The following is an 18014-nucleotide window of genomic DNA, read 5'->3' as shown; positions in this document are numbered from 1 at the left end:
CCTGGGCACTGTGCCTTGGCACCAGCCTCAGCCCCACCCAGGCTGGGGTCTCCTAGGTGGCCGGCAAAGCCCATCTTCAGCTTCAAACCTGCCAATAAAAACGCAGCGTCCCTTCAGGGCTGCCTGCACCCCACCCGCAGGCGCCAGCTCCATTTTTGCTGTTTTCTCACTCCAGCCCATTTGAAGGGAGTTCTCTAGTTAAGACCTTGAATCCTGCATTTTTCGAAGAATAATACTTATTTGATGAACTGGGGGCAGGGTGGAGTGAAAACCAACACTGTTGACCGTCTTTCCTCTTGGAGACAAGATGAGGCCCAAGGTGACCATCAGGGCCAGTGGACGCCTGCCCGCTCTGAGGTTTCAGCCACCCATGCTTGGTCAAGGACGCCCACTGAGGCCCTGCCTGGCTAGTGCCTATCCCCCAGATGTGCCCTCTGTTGGCGGCTTGGAGCCAGTAGCCTGGGGCTGGGGGTACCATGACCTGGAGGTGGGAGTGGGGGGCCCACCCCGCCTCCCTACCCTACTCCCTGCAGGGCTTGGGGAGGTGCCCGGGGGCTGCAGGAACAAAACGCTTTTGCCAAAATCAGGAGACCATGTTGCTGCGTTGCCTGGAGCTGGGCTGCGGGCTTCAGGCCGCAGCCACCGCCCCCCGCAAGAGGGTCTGCTCTACGGAGACAGGAAGGCTCGGATGAGCAGGACAGCCCAGCAGGCGGGCAGTGGGCTCCCCGGCAACTGGATGTCACAGTTGCCCAGGCCATGGCCACCCTGAGTGGGAGCACAGGGCACTGTGAGGTCCACACGGATGCTCTCCATTGGTCCTTGCGTTGGGGCAGGATGTTCAAAGCAGCTCAAGCCTGTTTGCATTTTAAGTAACTCGTAGTTTCATATTTTAAAGAAAGGCTTGCCCCCTTCCCCATACACGTCGAGACTGAGGGAGGGCAGATTCTGTAACGTTGAGTGTACCCACACGCAGACATGTGCATTGTGCCTATGTGTGTGTGCCTCACACACCGAGCTCTCCCCACTCACCCTGCACAGGATGCCAGCAGTCCTGTCCCAGCTCCTGAGAGGAAGCCGTGTGCCAGTTGCTTCCCACAGGGCACTGGCAGCAGTATTCCCAGAGATGTGCTGCTGTTTGAAATGGAATTATATCATTAGTACCTGCTGGGATCAGAGCTGACATTTGCTTATCCATCCTTGCATCACCTCCTCTCGTTCAAAGGCTGAGGGGTGATCTGACAAGCCCACCCACACGCCGCCCGGGCTGGGAGTCTCCACTCTGTGTTCAGTTCTGTTCATGGGTACACGTGTGCAAGTGTGTATGTGTGTGTGTGTATGCACGTGTATGCATGCAGGGTGTGTGCAGCTGAATAACAGGAGAGGACCTGCTGGGTCCCAGCGTCCTGTGTCCCTCTCCCTGGCTGCCCTTGCTCGGGGAGCTGACTCTCCCAGCCACAGGCCTGTGTGCAGTGGGGCTGGGTGGGCATGGGGTGGGCCATCTGCCTGGGCCCCGTGGTCCCAGAGTGTTCTGCCCACAGACAGGGCTTCTAGGAGCCGCCCCACGTCTGGCGCCTCCCCGTCTCTTTCCAGCCTGGCTGCAGGAGGTCCAGAGGAACCCAAGGCAGAACTTTCCTTAGGAGAGAAGGAAAATCCTCCTGCTTCTTCTGACTGGGTTTCGTCCATGTTTGTCCCGCCTTCAGTCCCATCCCCGGGACGTGCTGTTTTGTCCCTGGCCACTCATTCCTTCGCCACCAGGCAATTTCCCAAACCAGCAGCTCTGTTTGTCATTCACAGCTGGAGCTCTGGGAAGTGGGTTTTGTACATTGGGACAGCCTGTTTGAACAGTTAGCCGCAGGGACTCCGCAATAGTGACATGTCAGCTGACAGGCGCCCTGCATGAATGCTGCAGGGCCCCGTCCCCCTCAGAGCCCCACCAGGGACGGCTGCATGCATCATGGAGGCCACATGTGAGACTCAATTTCTCTCTCTCTGTCCATCTCTCTTACAGGTTGGTGGTTGGGGCCAGCTGTATCCTTTGCTGCGTGCAGGTGACAGACAGATAGACAGCTGTGTTCACCATCCTGAGAGTGGAAGCTTGGGCCCCAGGCCCGCCTCCCCCCCTCACCGCACTCTCTCCCATGGGGCTTGCCCTCTGCCACCTGGAACCAGGCACTTACAGGCACTTACAGGCCCACTCAGGGCGGATGACCTGTGCTCGAGGGACAATTTGAGGTTGACCTTTGAGGCTGGGGCTTCCTGGAGGCTCTTCCTGAGCCACTCGCTGGCTGGGCAGCTGGACACAGCCGTGAGGCAGACGGTCCTCCCTGGAAAGCAGCCCCACTCAGGCCGGTTCCTTAAGAGGGAGCAGTAACACCAGGGAGGGTGGAGGGCACGTCTGCAGGAAGACGGAGACACTGAGGTCTGGGCACATCTCCTGTCCTTCACCACACAGGCCCCTTGGTTAACCTCCAGGGAGTCTGGACAGAGGCCCCGTGGAGGCAGAACCCGCCTGGCCTGTGGGTGCTGAAGGGAGCCTCCACCTTGCCCTGGACGTGTGTTTGAGAGATGGGGGTGGTGGGGAGAGTGTCTCTGCGGCCAGTGTTGGAGACTCTTCTGGGCTGCTGGGGACTGGTGGAGACGGGGGCTGCTGGCAGGGGCACCGGGGGTCTTGCTGCCTAGCTCCTGTTAGCGTTCCTTAGCCTGCTCTGGCAGACGTGGCCCTGGAGTGTGCTGGCTTCCTCACTGGGCTCGGCCTGGATGCCACTGTCATGATACGCAGTGTCCCTCTCCGGGCCTTCGACCAGGTAATGCCGGGCTGGTGTCCCCTCCACCTGTGGCCCGCCCAGGCAGGTGCAGGTGTGGGCTGGGAGCGAGGTCTCAGTCTTTAGAAACTGGCCCTTGAGTCGAATGAGGAGATTGTTGGCAAAATAAACACCTGCCAGCGTATTGCAGCAAGGGTCAGCATGTGGGGAGCGTGGCAGGGACCAGAGGGACACCGTGGGCATGCTGGCCAGCTCACGGGCCATGAGGTCAGTTCACCCAATAGTAAGCGGCTGGCGTGTGTGGGCAGAAGTGCTGTCCTGGCTTCCTCGCTGAGCCCCCTGAGGTCCGAGGAGCTCCACTATCCAAGGGCAGCATGGACAGGGAGCAGGCGGCAGCTGGTGAGGCCCTGGGTGACCGTCACGGGAGATGGTGGCCCGGCCACCATGGACTGGAAAGACGTGATGCTGAGCCAGGCCACTGCAGCCTCGCCACCTCCCTGTCCACCGTGCAGGGCAGCACCGGCCCTGGGGCGCAGACTCTCTCCCTGATGGTGGACGTGCCCACGTTATGAGCGTGTGGAGTTTTTTTTAAACCAAAAACCCTCCGAGGAGATGTCACTTTAAAATCCAGGTCTGGGTTGTCATTGTCAAGACACCAGGCTCCTGGTGCCCTGCAGAGATGGGCACTGTCCATTGCACAGCTCTGGGGCAGTGCACCCCTTTGTCCTGTCATCTGCTCAGTGCAGACGCCCGAGCACCTGCCACGGGGACACACGTCCAGGGAAGGCCTCGAGCCTCATGCTGGACGCAGGTGGAGATGGGGCCCGAGAGGCAGAGGCCCGCAGGGACGTGGAGAAGGGGGCCGATGAGGCTGAGCTGGAGAGCCAGGTTGGCGGGTGGTCGTGGTAGCAGGAGAGGGAGAATCTGCATGTGGTTGGCACACAGAGATGGTGGGGTCACCAGGCTGGAGTCGGGGGAGCGGGGGGAGAGCAGGCTCCAGGTGAGGCCTTGTGGCCTGCCCACCTGTTCCTGGGGGACAGACAAAGCTCCTCATGCTGGGGTGGCCCCTGAGTCAGGGGAGTTAAACAGTGACTTGTATTTTCTCCTGATGGCTTGTTTGAGCCCCCACCGTGGCCCTGGGGACACAGCTGCCTGGGCTGGGAGGGAGGAACCCCCTGCAGCACCTCCTCATGCCGTGCCACCTCCCCTAGCAGTTCTTGGTGGGAAGCGGAGGTGCCCATCTCCACTCCCAGCTACCCCACTGCTGACCCCAGCCAGGGCGGGGCAGGTAGGCAGAGCCCGGCAGAAGGGGTGCGTCTCTGCCATTTCAGTGAAGACTCAGTTAACTAACATCTAAAGAGAGTCCAGAGGTCACATGCACCCTAACGGAGGGCCTTGGGTCCTCAGATTTGGAGGGAGTCGGGGCGCCAGAGGCTCTCCCGGCTTGGCCCTCAGCTCCATGGAAAGCAGGGCACTTGGAGCGGGGCGGCCTGTGTGAGGCGTCCTGGAAGAAGGCGTGGGGCCCTGACCTCTTCCTTTGGACAGCTCCCCTGGGGCCCCGGGCCTTTTCAGGCTGTAGGCCCAGGTCCTCTCCACAGGCCTCAGCAGTGATACTCCCACTGCTGCCTGGTCCTCAAGGCATGTCCTCTTGTGCTTTGCAGCAAATGGCTTCCTTGGTCACAGAGCACATGGCGGTTCATGGCACCCGAATCCTGAGGGGCTGCACCCCCTTGAGGGTGGAGAGGCTCTCAGACGGGCGGCTCCAGGTCACCTGGGTGGACCTCGCCTCCGACAAGAAGGACACAGGCACCTTTGACACCGTCCTGTGGGCCATAGGTAAGGATGCTCAGGACCCCGTTCTCCTGCGCGCACTCGGGGACCAGGTGCTCCTACGCACACTCGGGGGACAAGGCGTGCCGCCTTCCCCTCCATTGGGCATCTTGGCCCCCTTCTTGCCACTCCTGGTGCTTGTCACCCTGCTGGCTCTGGGGTGGGGGCTGGATAAAGGCCATGGGGCGGCCCTGACCAGCCTCGCTCCTCCTCCGTCCGAGCACACTGTGCTCTCCTGGTCTTTCTTCCCCAGCGCTCCTCGTTCTGGAAATGAAAACCAAGGAAGAGCTGTGGATGGTGGGTCGCAGGCAGCTGGGTTTTCGTTGGGGAGACTAGTTAGTTCTACAGGCGGTTTATCGAGGCCTCGCGTACATTTCCTACTAACTTTAAACCTTGGTGTAGATGTGTTTTTTTAGTAAATTAGACTTGTTTTCCACCATAGCTTCAAGATAGTTGTTTATAACATACAAACGATAATGGAGTTTTTACCTTTTTTAAACTGTTTTAACATATAACGTACAATTTACTGTCTTAACCATTTTTAAGTGCTCAGTTCAGTGACATTAAGTACATTCACACACCACCCTCCATCTCCAGAACTTTTCATCGTCCCAAATGGAAACTCTGTCCCCATCAGATAACCCCCCACCCCCTCCCAGCCCCTGGCCCCCACCCTCCTACTTTCTGTCTCTGTGACTCTGATGACCAGGTCCCTCAAGTGAGTGGGACCCTACAGTGTTTCCCTTTTTCTGTCTGACTTACTTCACTGGCATCGTGTCCTGGAGGTTGTCCGTGTCGTAACCTGTGAAGGTGGACAGTGCTGCATATGGCACACTAGGCTCATCCGGGCATTTGCCGGTGGACATTTTGGTTGCTTCTGTCTTCTGGGTGTCTTGGAAAATGCTGCTGTGGACAGTGGCATGCAGAAGCCAGCTGCTGTTAATACGTGAACGTAATGGAGATGTGAATGTAATGGAGATGTGTAGCTTCTAGCCAGCTTCTCGTTGCTTCTGACGCGTACCCCTGGCCGCCTTCAGCTCTGTGGGTCATCTCGTGTTGGGAGTGGGTGTCCTCCCGGCCTTGCCAGAAATCACACTTTGCAGATTTGCAAAGGCAGCGTCTAGTGATAGGGCAGAGGCCCCGGGCCTTTCCCAGCAGGCGTGGGCTGGCCGCCACCCTGCCTCCCATTCCCTGAGAGGCATGGGTCCACCTGTTTGTGGGGGTGAAGGCCGAGCAAGCGTGACCATGCAGAAACGGCTTGTTGGTGACCTTGTCGGGCACACTCCCTCCCAGGCTGGGCCCTCCCTGCACCTGACTGCCCCCACAGAGAAGGGGAGAGTGGATGTGGGGGGCCCCTGCCAGGGCTGGGACGGTTAGCCTGGAGAGGAACGGGCTTTGAGGGTGGAGCAGAGAGTGCAGGCGCCTTGAGGGGCTCCCCACAGAGGGGCTGCGGGTCCTGCTCCCGAGGGCGTGTGGGCTCACCTGCCGGGACACCCACCTGCCTTGGTGCCTGCGGCCCGTGGGCTTGGGACCCTTTTTCCTGATCTGTCAACTTGCATTTTAAACGTAGGGATGGTCAGTGTCTTCATTCTCCCGTGTTTCCAGCCCGTGGGTCTCTTCGTGCTGAGCCCGGTCACTCGTCCCCCGTCTGGGCCTGGGCTCTGAGTCCGTGTGGTCATCAGACTTGTTATCCGGCTCCACAGCACTTGGCGAGTGTGCTGAGCCCTCAGAGGGCCTGTCCCCCAGCGTTTGTCCACCCCGGCTGCCCAGGCCCCCGCGTCCCCGGAGGTGGGCCCAGGCAGCAGTGCACTTCTGAGAAGCTGAGATGCTCAGAGTAGCGGGAAATCAGAAAATGAAATAAACTCCGGAGGAGTCAGCGATTCACTTCTGAGGAACAAGGCAAAGATCTGAAATGCCCCGGAGTGAACTTACTGCCTCTTGACCAAAATCCACTAAATTACCAGAGGAAATGTTCTTGACCAAATTGTAAAAGTAAATTTTACGTAGGTTTATTTTGATGAACGCTACTCAGACCCAGAAATATAAACTGATTGTTATTAATTTAAAATCCGTTCTAACTGACGAGGTGGCTGGTTCCCCCTCCCACTCGTACCCCCATCCTCCCGCTTGGTCCCAAACGCCTTTGTACTAAGGCGCAGGCCTGCACCCAGATGCTATCAGCTGAGCCCACGCTGCTGGCGGCAGCCAGAGGGTGAGGGGCCGGGCCCTCGGAAAGCCTCAGGGTCCTCCCAGCGTCCAGACGACCCTGGTGGGCGGCAGGCAAGGCCCTGGGAGCCCTCCCCAACTGGTTTTGTTTTCTGTATTTTCAAAAAGAGCATCCCCCAGACAGTCTGCCGGGCATGATTGATGCTGGGGGTGGAAGCTTTTCACAGTCCTTGGCCTCTGACCTTGCTTTCCGAGGCGGCGCTGTGGTGGCGGGTTCCTGGCACGCCTCCTGGGTCTGCACGGGCAAGTGCTGGCGGGGCCACTGCTCCCGCCGGGTTTTGTAAACATTCAGGAACCATTTCCCAGTTTAACAACCGGGAATGTTCTCTGCCCGTTTACCAGGTAAGCCTTGAGCCAAGTGTTATTTCTACTTGCAACAAAGGGTGATCCTGGAGGTCAAAATACAACGACCTGGGCAGCACGGCTGAGGAGGCAAAGAGCTCGCAGACTGTAGGTCTGCCCAGATGCCAGTGCTGCATCCACACCGGCTGGACTTGACGTGTTAAAAATGAAAAGGGAAAGATGCGCCTCGTGCTCTGTGGACGGTCCACGTGGACAGCCTTGGCCACAGCCGACGAGACTCACAGATGCGGGGATGGGACGTGGGCCCTGCAGTCTGCCAGCCTGTTCCTCAGTGCAGCCTTGATCTCCACGTGGTGGATTAAACACATTAGCAGCTAAAGCAGTTAATTGCTGTGCAGGGGGCCGGCTCATTGTTTGTCTGTGAATCACCCACCCACACCAGGTGTCTTAGATAACAGGCTGGGAACTCGCAGGAGGAGGATTTCCTGTCTGCAGATGTGCCGATTACGGTGCTGAGTGAAGACAGTCAGCCCGCCTGCCGCAGGCTCGTGTTCACCCGCACAGTTAACCACTTGTGGCCTGGAGCCTGGCTGTGGGGGGGTGGGGGTGGGCACAGGAGCAGGACTGGCTGGCCCTGGGTGGACACCTCCGAGCAGGAACCCTCAGCTTCTGTGTAGCTTCCTCTTGTTTTAAAGAATGGCTTGAGCACCATGGCCTCGGAAAAAACAGGAGCTGAAATGGTCCCGGGCCCCTCAGCATCTCCAGCCTCCAGGGAAGGATGAAGGCTCTGGCACGTCCATCCCTGGGCCACAGGAGTCCTGCCCAAGTTGGAAGAGCCCACCCAGGTGGCCGCTGTTACGGGGTCCAGAGTGCCTGCCTCGAGACAAGGCAGGGGGAGTCAGCCCCTGAAGCCATCTCCTCTTCTTCAGGCTTTGTCTTAGCAAAAAGCCATTGCCGTTTACCTGTGTCACGTTTGAGCCTCAAACGTGGGGAAAGGGAGCTCGTGAGACCTGGCTCAGGACTGGAGGCCAGCTTCCCAACTGCACCCAACGACCACACTGAAGCCCTCGGGCCCGAGGACACAGTGATGGGGGCCCGAGGTGCCCAGGATGCCTGCAGCTGGGACCCCTTCTCCGTCCAGAGCCACCTCTTGGAGGTTGGGGAAGAGCTGGCAGTCTGAGCGCAGATGCAGCCTGGTTGGGCCAGCCTCGGGCCAAGGCTACCAGACCTATTCCCTGGGACCGCATCTTGCTGTGGCTGCGGGAGACCCCTGTGTGTCTGTGTTCTCTTAGGTGGGGACCCCACAGTGGCCTGGCTTTGCCCCCTGGGAGGGTCGCCCAGGGTGGGTCCCTGCCTCCCAGAACTTTGCCCGGGCTGCCTGTGCACCCTCGCTGCGGTCTGTCTGACCACAGCCCGTGCTCACCTTTAACACTCCTGCCGGCACTTAAATCTTCCCTCGTTACACGATCCCCCTGCTCGTCGGGAAGTGTGCTCCAAGGAGGCGTGAAATTGGAGGGAACGCCCGTCTTCCTGTAACGGGAGGCAAGGGGCATGGAAGAGGACGTGTGTCTGGTTGCGTCCCCGTGTGCTGCAGAGCAGGTAGCCATGACCAGCTGGTGGTTCTCCCAGTGTGACCAGAGGAGGCTGGACTGGCCCGGCTGCACCGAGTGCTCTCGGGCGCAACGCTGCCCTGGGTGTCCTGGGCAGTCGGCGCTGGGAGGGAGGGCCATCCCAGCTTCGAGGCACCTGGGCTCACACAGTGCCCCCGAGGGACTTCGGCCAGCAGGCGAGGGGCAGCTCCAAGGGCAGGGTGTTTGGACATCGCCTCCAAGGAGGAAGCTGGGTGTCTGCTCGTACGTGGGGTTCTAGTGCTCTCGTCATTTGTAGTAAGCACGGCAGCGAGTCACGCGGGTTTTAAGGAAGAAACTCTTACAAGGCAAGAGAATCACGAGGATGCGTATAAATGAATGAAAAGGGCAGTATCGGACATTCTCAAGAGGAGATACAGCTAATCTAACATGTGGCCAAAAAAACACCGAATTTTACTAGTAGTCAAAGAAGTGCAAATTCAATCCTCACAGTCCCCCCTCCACCGCCCTGCAAATGAGCAGATCCCACTGCCACTGAGGAGGGGGCAGCCCTGCCTGTGCCCCGAAGCCCCCCTGAGGATGCCTGGGGGCCCACCAACCCCGTGCAGGGCGAGGAGCAGGCAGCCTGCGTGCCAGACAGGGCAGTGTGTGACCGTGACAGGCAGGGTGACCGGGACGGGCCTCCACCAATCGTGGGAGGAGCACTACCTGCACACAAGGTGCGAGGGAGGCAGTCGGAGGACGATGTGACCGTTGCCATGTAAGCCCAGCCTGGGCCTGAGCTGGCGCCCAAGCGACCAGCCACTCGGTACCCCCCTGGACCCCACACCCGTTCTCCATCTTCCTCTGGGGCTCTGGGCCTGAGCTGAAAGGGAGGGCATGACCCCCTGCTCTGAGCACGAGGGGGCAGCGTGGCAGAGGGCGTGGGCCTGTCCCTCCCTGTGTGACCCCTGTCTAGGACTTGCCCACCCCAGGCCTCACCCGCAAGGCCCAGCTTCCAAGCCCTGAGGTGCCTGCGGCTGCCCCTGGGGCTTTGCCTGCTCCAGTCCCTCCCTTCCTTCACTGTTCATTCTGGAAGCGTCAGTGGAGTGCCTGCTGCATGTGGCCTGTTCTTCACGGTACTGCCCCCCACCCCCCATCAACCATCCATTTATTCTTTTTACCAGTGGCCTGGCTCACACATCCCACATACTTTCCAAGTTCATGTATGCAGAACGTCCTAAAAAATCCTGGCTTCAAAATGGACTGCAGAGGCCACCTAACTCCAGCATATGTTACCGTCTCCTGTTACTACTTTCAAATTTATCTTTATTTCCTTCAGGATCTGGGATACGGTTTGCTGGCATCTGCAAGGTGTGTAGTTACCATGGTTACCACAGGCACAGGAGGAAGAACTCTTGACCTCCTGTGACCAGCCAGGCAGGGGTGCAGGGGGAGAGCCTGGGACAGCATGGCCAGCATCAGAGCAGCTGGTCCAAGTGCTGCCGGCTTTGCCCTCGGACTCTCCAGCCCCAGCCCAGAGTGTCACCGGGAGGCGCAGGGCCCGGGGGCCTGGGGAGGAACCTGAGAACTGAGCTATGAGCCCCTGCATAAAGGACTGTCGCCCACTAAGCCCATGCCCTCCAGTCCTGCCTGTGGGGCCAGCTCCTTCCTCTCTGGGAGCACAGTCCAGTCCCCTCCCAGGTGCCCACTGGGTCCCCAGGCACCTTGGCAGGATGCTGGGCAGGCGGCAGGTCCCACTCTGTACTCATGGGTCTCCATCACGACCATAGGGCCAGTACTGGTGCCGTCAGAAGGTGGGGCCCTCCTGGCCTGGTACTGCCCGTGTCCAATCTGACGGCGAAGGGCGCCAGCCCTCAGCCCCCAATTCCTGGGGCCGAGCTGAATGCAGAGGCCGGAGCCATCAGCTCAAGAAGCAGGCTTAGCTGAGCCTGTGTTTTGACTTCCCGCCAGGAGAGCAGCTGGAGACTTAAGGCTCCCCTTCCCCGGGCTCCACCAGCCGCCACCCTGAGCCGTGGAGGCTGTGGGAACTGTGCCTTTGAAGCCATGCGTCCTGCCGTCGGGATCCCCCAGCCACAGTGACGGGGGCCACCCGCTGCCCCCCTGGGGTCGGGCAGGAAGAGCGGCCCTTGCCGCCCTGGCTCGACGAGGCCACATCGTCTGAACCGGGAGAGAAAGGGTGGTGAGGCAGCTCAGCTGTGACGGGGCCCAGGCTGTGAGCACACGGAACCGGCAGTGCCTGGCACTGCCCCTCCTGGCCTCTCCCCCAAGAGCAGGGTTCGTGCGCTGACTGCCTGCAAGGATGGGTGGGTGTGCAGTGCAGGCCCTGGAGGTCTCGGAGCTGGGGCTGCCCCGGGAGTGGGGGGGCGAGGTCGTGCACACTGTCTGCCTCCTTTGGGTCAGCTCGCACGCCATGGGTGCCGGGGGAACGGCCGCTGCCAGATGTGGGGACACGAGGCCACAGCCTGGTGGCAGAGAGAGGTAAACCAACGTGGAGCGCCGTCCTGCCTCGCACAAGCTGCAGGAGGGGTGTCTTGGTGGGGGCAGAGGCCAGCCTGGGGGGCCACGTGAGGACCCTGAGACACCCCTGCTGGGAAATGCACTCAGGGGATGGGGCCCCAGTGTCTGTGAAGCCTGGGTCCTGTTTCCGACTTCCCCTTGGGCTGATGCCTTCAGAGGCTGCAAGGTCCTGTCGGGCTGAGCCTGTGGCCGTGCTGATCCTTCCTGTCCATCACTCCACCATGTGGCCTGGGGTACCTGGCACCTTGGAGTCTGGCCCCTTCAACGGGGAGGGGCTTAGGGATCACAGTCTGGGGCTGGGGGCACATCGCCCTTTCGTTGCTGCTGCTTCTACACCATTTCTGTGGTCAGAGCCAGGAGCCTTGTATTCTTAAAAAATCATGAATTTCCAATTCAAAGTTGACGTTACCGAGTTTGAACTGTCCTCTTTGAGTGGCACGTAGGACCTGTTAGTATCTTCACTTGTGGGGACGTGACCCTCGGAGGTACAGTTCCAATGTGGGTTCGCAGGGTCTCCCGAGTTGTCTTTCCACGTGTTCTGTTACAATAGGCCCCTTTGTTTTAGGTTGTTTACGGGTTATAGGGATTTTTTCCACGTTTAATTTTACTTTTTGAATATGTGTATGTATAAACTGTGTAGATGATTTAAAGAAACAAAATTGTATCATAGGATGTGTTTAGGAGAGTCTTGTTGCTGACTCTCCATCCACCCCATTTCCTCCCCATTCCTGCTCCGTCCTTTCATTGAGTCTCTATACAGGTGTTTGTGCACATGTATACACACGTGTGTGTGTACGTACATACATGTGTGAGCACGTGTTTGAGGCCCTTGGCGCTGTTGGTGCTTTGATATCTTACCAATTCTAAGTGGACATTCTGAGAAGAGTTTTAAATAAAACAAGGAATCTCGGTCAGAACCACTAACGAAAACCTCCCAGTCTTGCTCTTTGTGTCCTTCAGGCCGAGTTCCAGAAACTAGAGGTCTGAATTTGGAGAAGGCTGGTGTGCGTACCAACCCCAACACTCAGAAGATCCTGGTTGACGCCCAGGAAGCCACCTCAGTCCCCCACATCTATGCCATCGGAGACGTGGCGGAGGTAAGGCCTGCACCGCTGCCTCCCCCCACCCCGTCCCCCAACCCTGTACCCCCGCCTTGTGGCTCTCACGGGCTCTGCGCTGAGCCCCAGGAGGACTTGGCATCACCACCGCCTCCACGCTCCTCCTCTCTGTGGACGGGCGGGCGGACAAGGGGACACCGTCCACAGATCCTGCCGTGAAGCTCCTCATGGGTCAGCTCTGAGGGATGGTGTCTGTTTGCACACCATGGAGCGGCCTTGACCTCCTGGCCTCGGTTTACCTCTGATCTTGGGCGGTCATCACCCCCATGAGCCCAGCTTGGGAGGCATCGGTCAGTGGCCCCCCTTACGGGCCCAGCAACACCAGGGGCTGCTCAGCTATGAGCCCCGGCGCCTCAGGATCAGTCGGCCTGTCCTGCACGCGTGCATCACGTCCCGAGGAGGGCAGCCAGGGCAGGGTCCCAATCATAGGCTGGGCCCCCAAACCTAGCAGGCCTCTCCACAGTGCCGCCACAAAGTGCCACGAACTGGGTGGTCAGAATAGCAGAATTTGTTCCCGCCTGCTCTGGAGGCCCAAAATCCGAGGTCAAGGCATCAGGGCTGCGCTCCCTCCTCTGGGGAGGACCCTCCTCACCAGGTCCAGCTTCTGAGGCCCCGGGTATCTTCACAAGCATCTCCTCCGGGGCCTGCCTGTCCCTGGATTTAGGGCCGCCTGAATCCAGGCTGACCTCATGTCAATCCTCACTTTAATTACCCCTGCAAAGACCCCAACTTCCCAGGAGGGCACAGTCTGAGGTTCTGGGGGGACATGAGTTTGGGGGTGCTGTGAAACCCACCGTGTTGTTAGTTTATGTTCATTCTTCACACATTGAGCACCAGACACTTTTCTGGGTTCTGGGGTCACTGCAGGAATAGACAGAAGTCCCAGCCCTCGTGGAGGTGATGTTCTGTCACAGTCAGAGTTGACAAGCAAATGAGCTATTTCAGGTGTCAGGAGACGCTCAGTGTGGGGGTCAGAAAGGTGGCAGTCGTCATCGATGCTGTGGGACCGCCCCTCCCTCAGCCTCCCCAGCCTCTGCTGCAGCTTGTGATAGGTGGGGGGCTTCCAGAGAGCCTGGCACACAAGTGGAGACGGGCGGGGTGGGGAGGCCATGCACGGCTGGGCCTCCCTTTGTTCCCGAAGGGCCAGCCTGCTCATCTGGAGACAGTCTGTCCTGCACTACAGCCTGGCCCTGGTGTCCCCATTGTACGGAAGGGCCGCCCCCGCTGTGGCCAGTGCTCAGATGGGAGCCAGTTGGCTGCCGCTTGAGCCTCGAGCCCCCCATGAACCCAGGCTCATGAGATGCTGCATGGGAAACCCCTGTGTTGTGACCACGGGGACAGCCCGCTGGGTGCGTCAGAGCTCCAGCCGCTCCCCCCCGCTGGGTCATCTGGCCACCTAGTCGACCCATTGGTGTGGACAAGGCTTCACGCTTGCTCGCTGCCCTGGGGACCTGACCGCTTAGCTGGGCAGTGCTGTGTCTTAAAACACTCAGCCTGCTCCCTCAGAAAGGTCACTCTGAGCAGCAAGAAGCGTTAACCCCCAGGGGTCTGGCGAGGGGAGGCCGTGGTTCAGGGAGACCTTGTGTGCCGTGTGCCGTGTGGGCTGTGTCCCCGTTAGTCAGGCCGGTGGAATGCATGGGCTGCCTACGCGGCTTTATCGCTGCCGATCTCCATTCATTTCTGGAATGTCAAACAACATCTGCATTTCCTGCTGCTGCAGGGGTGATTGGCAGCCAGCCCCAGGCCGATGCGTGTGGGGACACGGGGGCTGTGCCACCCCCTGCTCCCCGGCAGGACACACCCTGGGGCAGAGGCCTCCATGGAACGGTGTCCGATCTGGGCTCGGTAATGGGCTTGACGTTCCAGACAAGCTGTGTGTCGGAGCCCACTGCTGCTCCCAGGGCCCGTCTTAGCCCGAATCCGTTAGTGCGAATGGGTAAATGGTGGCTGGGTTCCTTTTGAGCTTTGTTGTGGGGGCAGCTCTGCAAAGGCACTGACGTGAAGGAGGGGTCCTGAGAGAAGTCACAAGTGGGTACGGGCGGTATGGCCAGTGTGGCCGGGTTCGTTAGCGGCTCACCCCCTTTTCCAGGGAAGGGGCCGTGACCACAGGTGTCTCCCCCGAGCAGGACAGAGGGGAGCATGCGGGAACAAGCAGAGGCAAAATGTGTCTGGGGGAGACGCCCCACTGGGAAGGCGGTACCCCCACTGAAGGTCAAGCTGAAGTAACCCCGTGCTCCCACCTTCCAGGGGCGGCCAGAGCTGACGCCCACGGCTATCATGGCCGGGAGGCTCTTAGCCCAGCGGCTCTGCAGTCGGTCCTCAGACCTGATGGACTATGACAACGTGAGTGCCCCTCTCTTCAGACACCACTTCCAGCCTGCGGGAGCTGCAGCTCGTTCTGGGGGTCCACGTGTGTCTGTGCGTGCGAGCATGTGCGTGTGTGTGTGTGTGCCTGTGTGTGAGGTGCAGCCTGGGAACAAGAGAGAGGGTCTCCCATCCAGGGACTAGCCTGCAACTACTGCTCTCGGTGTACCCCAGTGGGGTCCTCACCCTGGTGCCTGATCCTGGCCCACCCTCCAGGTCCCCACGACGGTCTTCACACCGCTGGAGTATGGCTGTGTGGGGCTGTCAGAGGAGGAGGCCGTGGCTCGCCATGGAGAGGAGCGTGTGGAGGTGAGTCAGGGCCCCGGGGAGGGGTCTGCCAGGACACAGGCCTGTGTGGCCCTCCACCCCATCATGGCCGTCCCCCACAGAGGCCCGCGGCAAGCAGGAGTGTTGGCGTCCTGCTTCCCGGGGCCTGCAGCTTGGCAGGGCGGGGCGTGGGGCCCGGAACGATGGCTGTGATGGGCTGGCGGTGCTGGCAGGCAGCCCCGGGAATGAGGGGGCCTTTGGGCTGCGGCCCACCTCAGCGGGGTGCATATCTGCCTTGACCTGAAAGGCTCCTCCTGCCCTCCGACCTCTGCTCGCCTCCACCCCTGCCCTTCTGCCCCCGCCTGGCCCTGTGCCTCCTCCATGAGTCTGGTCCTCATGGGCCTCTGACAGCCCAGACCCAGGCATCCACCCCGGAGGGAGGGCTTTGTTATCAGACGGGGGTTTCTCTGGGGTCTGCTTTGGCCACGGTGTGTGCCCCAGGTAGCCTGGTGGGCTGTGGGTGCTGTGGCAGCTTGCAGGCGGGCTGGGAGAAACCGGACCCACGTGGCCACCAGAGCGGCCAGGGGCCCTTTGGGAATGAGCGCCCCGGGCTCCAGTGCCTGCCCTGCATCCCTGCGCCCCGGTCCCCTCCATCAACGGCACTTTATTTGCTATTTTTGTTCGATTCATCACAAGTGCCCTGGGACATGTGTCCATGGCATTCCGTGATGTTGTTTTATGTTTCACAATGTTGAATGGTCAAATGCCCTTTGTTTGTTTTCTTTTCAATTCTGTCTTCGTTAGAACAATATTCTCTGAAGCTGCATTAATTAATAATGGCTGTGCAGCACATGTGAGGGCTCTGCTTATTTTTTACTCGGCCGCAGCCCCGAATGCGCTATCGGCCCTTCTCAGGCGCTGAAAGCCTTTGTCCAGCAGCTCCGGTGGGGGCCGCGCCCGCCCCGCCTCCTGGCTCGAGTGAGGGCCCGGCAAGCACCGAGGTGCCCGAGGGAGGCCAGATGGGCGGCCGGGCCCCCCTTCCACTGCCCGCGGTCGCCCCGTCCATTCTCTGCAGCGTCCACCTGGGCTGTGCTCCTGGGCGGTGCCTGTGCCTGCACTGAGCCTCGGGCTCTGGGTCAAGTCAGGGTGGCCAGTCTGGCAACCGTTCTGCTGCTGTAGTTCTTGGGGGTCTTGGGCCTGGTGGGAGAGGGTCTGTCTGCAGGGTGCCGTGCTGGGAGGGGAGGGGTGCCTCCGAGGCCAGCCGAGCCTTGTCCTTGCCCCAGACCACAACCTGCGGGCTGAGCAGGCAGTTCCGGCCCCCCCCTCACTGTGCCCACAGCCTGTCGAGCTATAAAATGACACTGGAGCTTATTTTGCTGCAGCCGCTGACCCAGGAATCCGTGTCTTGTCACCCAGGTTTATCACGCATATTATAAACCACTGGAGTTCGTGGTGCCTGAACGGGACGCGTCCCAGTGTTACATAAAGGTGAGCATCCCCGTGGGCCTGGCCAGGATGAGAGAGAGCCCCCACAGCCGCGCATGCCCCTGCTGACTGTGTGCCTTTCAGATGGTGTGTCTGCGGGAGCCCCCACAGCTGGTGCTGGGCCTGCACTTCCTTGGCCCCAATGCTGGCGAAGTTACTCAAGGATTTGCTCTGGGGATCAAGTAAGTCCACAGGAATGTCGGCCGTTACGTGACACTCAGGCTGGGGTCCCCCGAAAGTCAGCGGCACTGCTGTCGGAAGTCTGCCGCATCAGGGTCACTCGTGGTCATGTTTTCAGAGATGGTCTGCCCAACGGGACGGGTCCATTCAGTCACCTGAGAGGTGGCCATGTCCATCTCTGGCCGGGCCATCGGGGGGAACAGGTTTGTGTCCCCAGACAGCCCTGAGGGGCACGGTGGGTCTTCTCTGCTCAGAATGAGGGTTCGGAGCTGAGTGCCCAGGCAGTCAGGAGCAAGGCCTCGGCATCAAGTGTGCTGGGAGGGCCTCCCCGGGGGCATGTGTCCTGTGGGGCCAGTCCCAGCTGCAGGCTGTGCATGGCGGGGCCCCGGGGCCCATGCTGTGGAAGCTCTGGTGGGGGTGGGTTTTTGGGTGTAAAGAGGCCAGGCAGCTGGTGAGGGGCTGTCAGAGGCAGGAGGGCTGGGGTGAAGCAGAGGGAGGGGGCTAGACTCAGAGAGGAGGGTGAGTGGGCCTGTGTCTGGTGGGCTGGGGGCAGCAGGAGACCAGGCCAGGCAGGTGGGAGGTGGGCCCGAGGTGGGGCTGCCTGGCTGCTGCAGGCTCGGGGTGTTTGCTCCAAGGGAGGTGGGGCGAGACCAGCATAGGTGTTGGCAGGTGTTCCTGGATGCCAGCTGGAGAAGAGAGGATGGGGGCTAGAGCTGGGGGACAGTGATGAGACCGTGACTTCCCAGCTCTCCCCCGTGTGTTGCCACCTGAGGATGGGGGCGTGGGGGGCACTCGAACACGCCTCCCTGCACTGACTCGTCCCCCGAATCCCCTGTCCCCGGTGTGCAGGTGTGGGGCCTCCTACCAGCAGGTGATGCGGACGGTGGGCATCCACCCAACCTGTGCCGAGGAGGTGGCCAAGCTGCGCATTTCCAAGCGCTCGGGCCTGGACCCCACCGTGACCGGCTGCTGAGGCTAAGCGGCCATCCCTAGACCCAGGGTGCTCAGCATGACTTCTGCCCCCACAGCCAGGCTCAGCGGAGGCTCAGAGCCAGGTATGCATGTGGGGTAGGTCCTATATTTAAGGGGAGTAGGGTGCCACTGTGAATTACTCTCCAGGTACAGGAGAAGCTGCACCTGCCGAGAGGGCCCCACCCCCCACAGGGCATTCTAGACCCCAGCCGGGTTGCTGCTACTCCTCATGTGCAGGCGGTGTCTGGAGGCCGGGGTCACCCCGTAGCGCCTGTCCTGGGGGCGGGGGGGTTGGGGACTCGGGGTGTGGAATGTTCATTGGGCCTCCCTACCACCTGCCCCGCTCAGAACAGCCCAGCTCCTTTCTCTCTTGCCCAGAAGGTGGAGACGCAGCCTCG

At 60.4% G+C, this 18014-nt stretch overlaps 1 protein-coding gene across 6 annotated transcripts in view; it reads left to right on the top strand.

The window, feature by feature from the left end:
- TXNRD2 (thioredoxin reductase 2) overlaps window positions 1-18014 on the top strand; it is a 34500-nt gene that overhangs the window by 15718 nt on the left and 768 nt on the right. For 2 of the 6 annotated variants that reach the window (XM_081253429.1, XM_081253428.1), the window contains exons 9-17: window positions 2009-2028; window positions 2713-2804; window positions 4424-4598; window positions 12191-12327; window positions 14596-14691; window positions 14929-15021; window positions 16396-16467; window positions 16549-16646; window positions 17494-17699. In XM_081253429.1, coding sequence (XP_081109555.1) covers window positions 2009-2028; window positions 2713-2804; window positions 4424-4598; window positions 12191-12327; window positions 14596-14691; window positions 14929-15021; window positions 16396-16467; window positions 16549-16646; window positions 17494-17617 — 907 coding nt within the window. In that variant the 3' untranslated portion in view covers window positions 17618-17699. Of the gene's footprint in view, window positions 1-2008; window positions 2029-2712; window positions 2805-4423; window positions 4599-4845; window positions 5102-6162; window positions 6653-12168; window positions 12328-14595; window positions 14692-14928; window positions 15022-16395; window positions 16468-16548; window positions 16647-17493; window positions 17700-18014 lie in introns of those variants that run through there. The other 4 variants (XM_081253433.1, XM_081253430.1, XM_081253431.1 and 1 more) reach the window with 4 other exon arrangements.

The sequence above is a fragment of the Mesoplodon bidens genome (genome assembly GCF_964165515.1).
Source record: "Mesoplodon bidens genome assembly, chromosome: 13".
NCBI lineage: Eukaryota > Metazoa > Chordata > Mammalia > Artiodactyla > Ziphiidae > Mesoplodon > Mesoplodon bidens.
The sequence above is the reverse complement of the archived record's forward strand: the minus strand, read 5'-3'. Positions and strand labels throughout refer to the sequence as shown.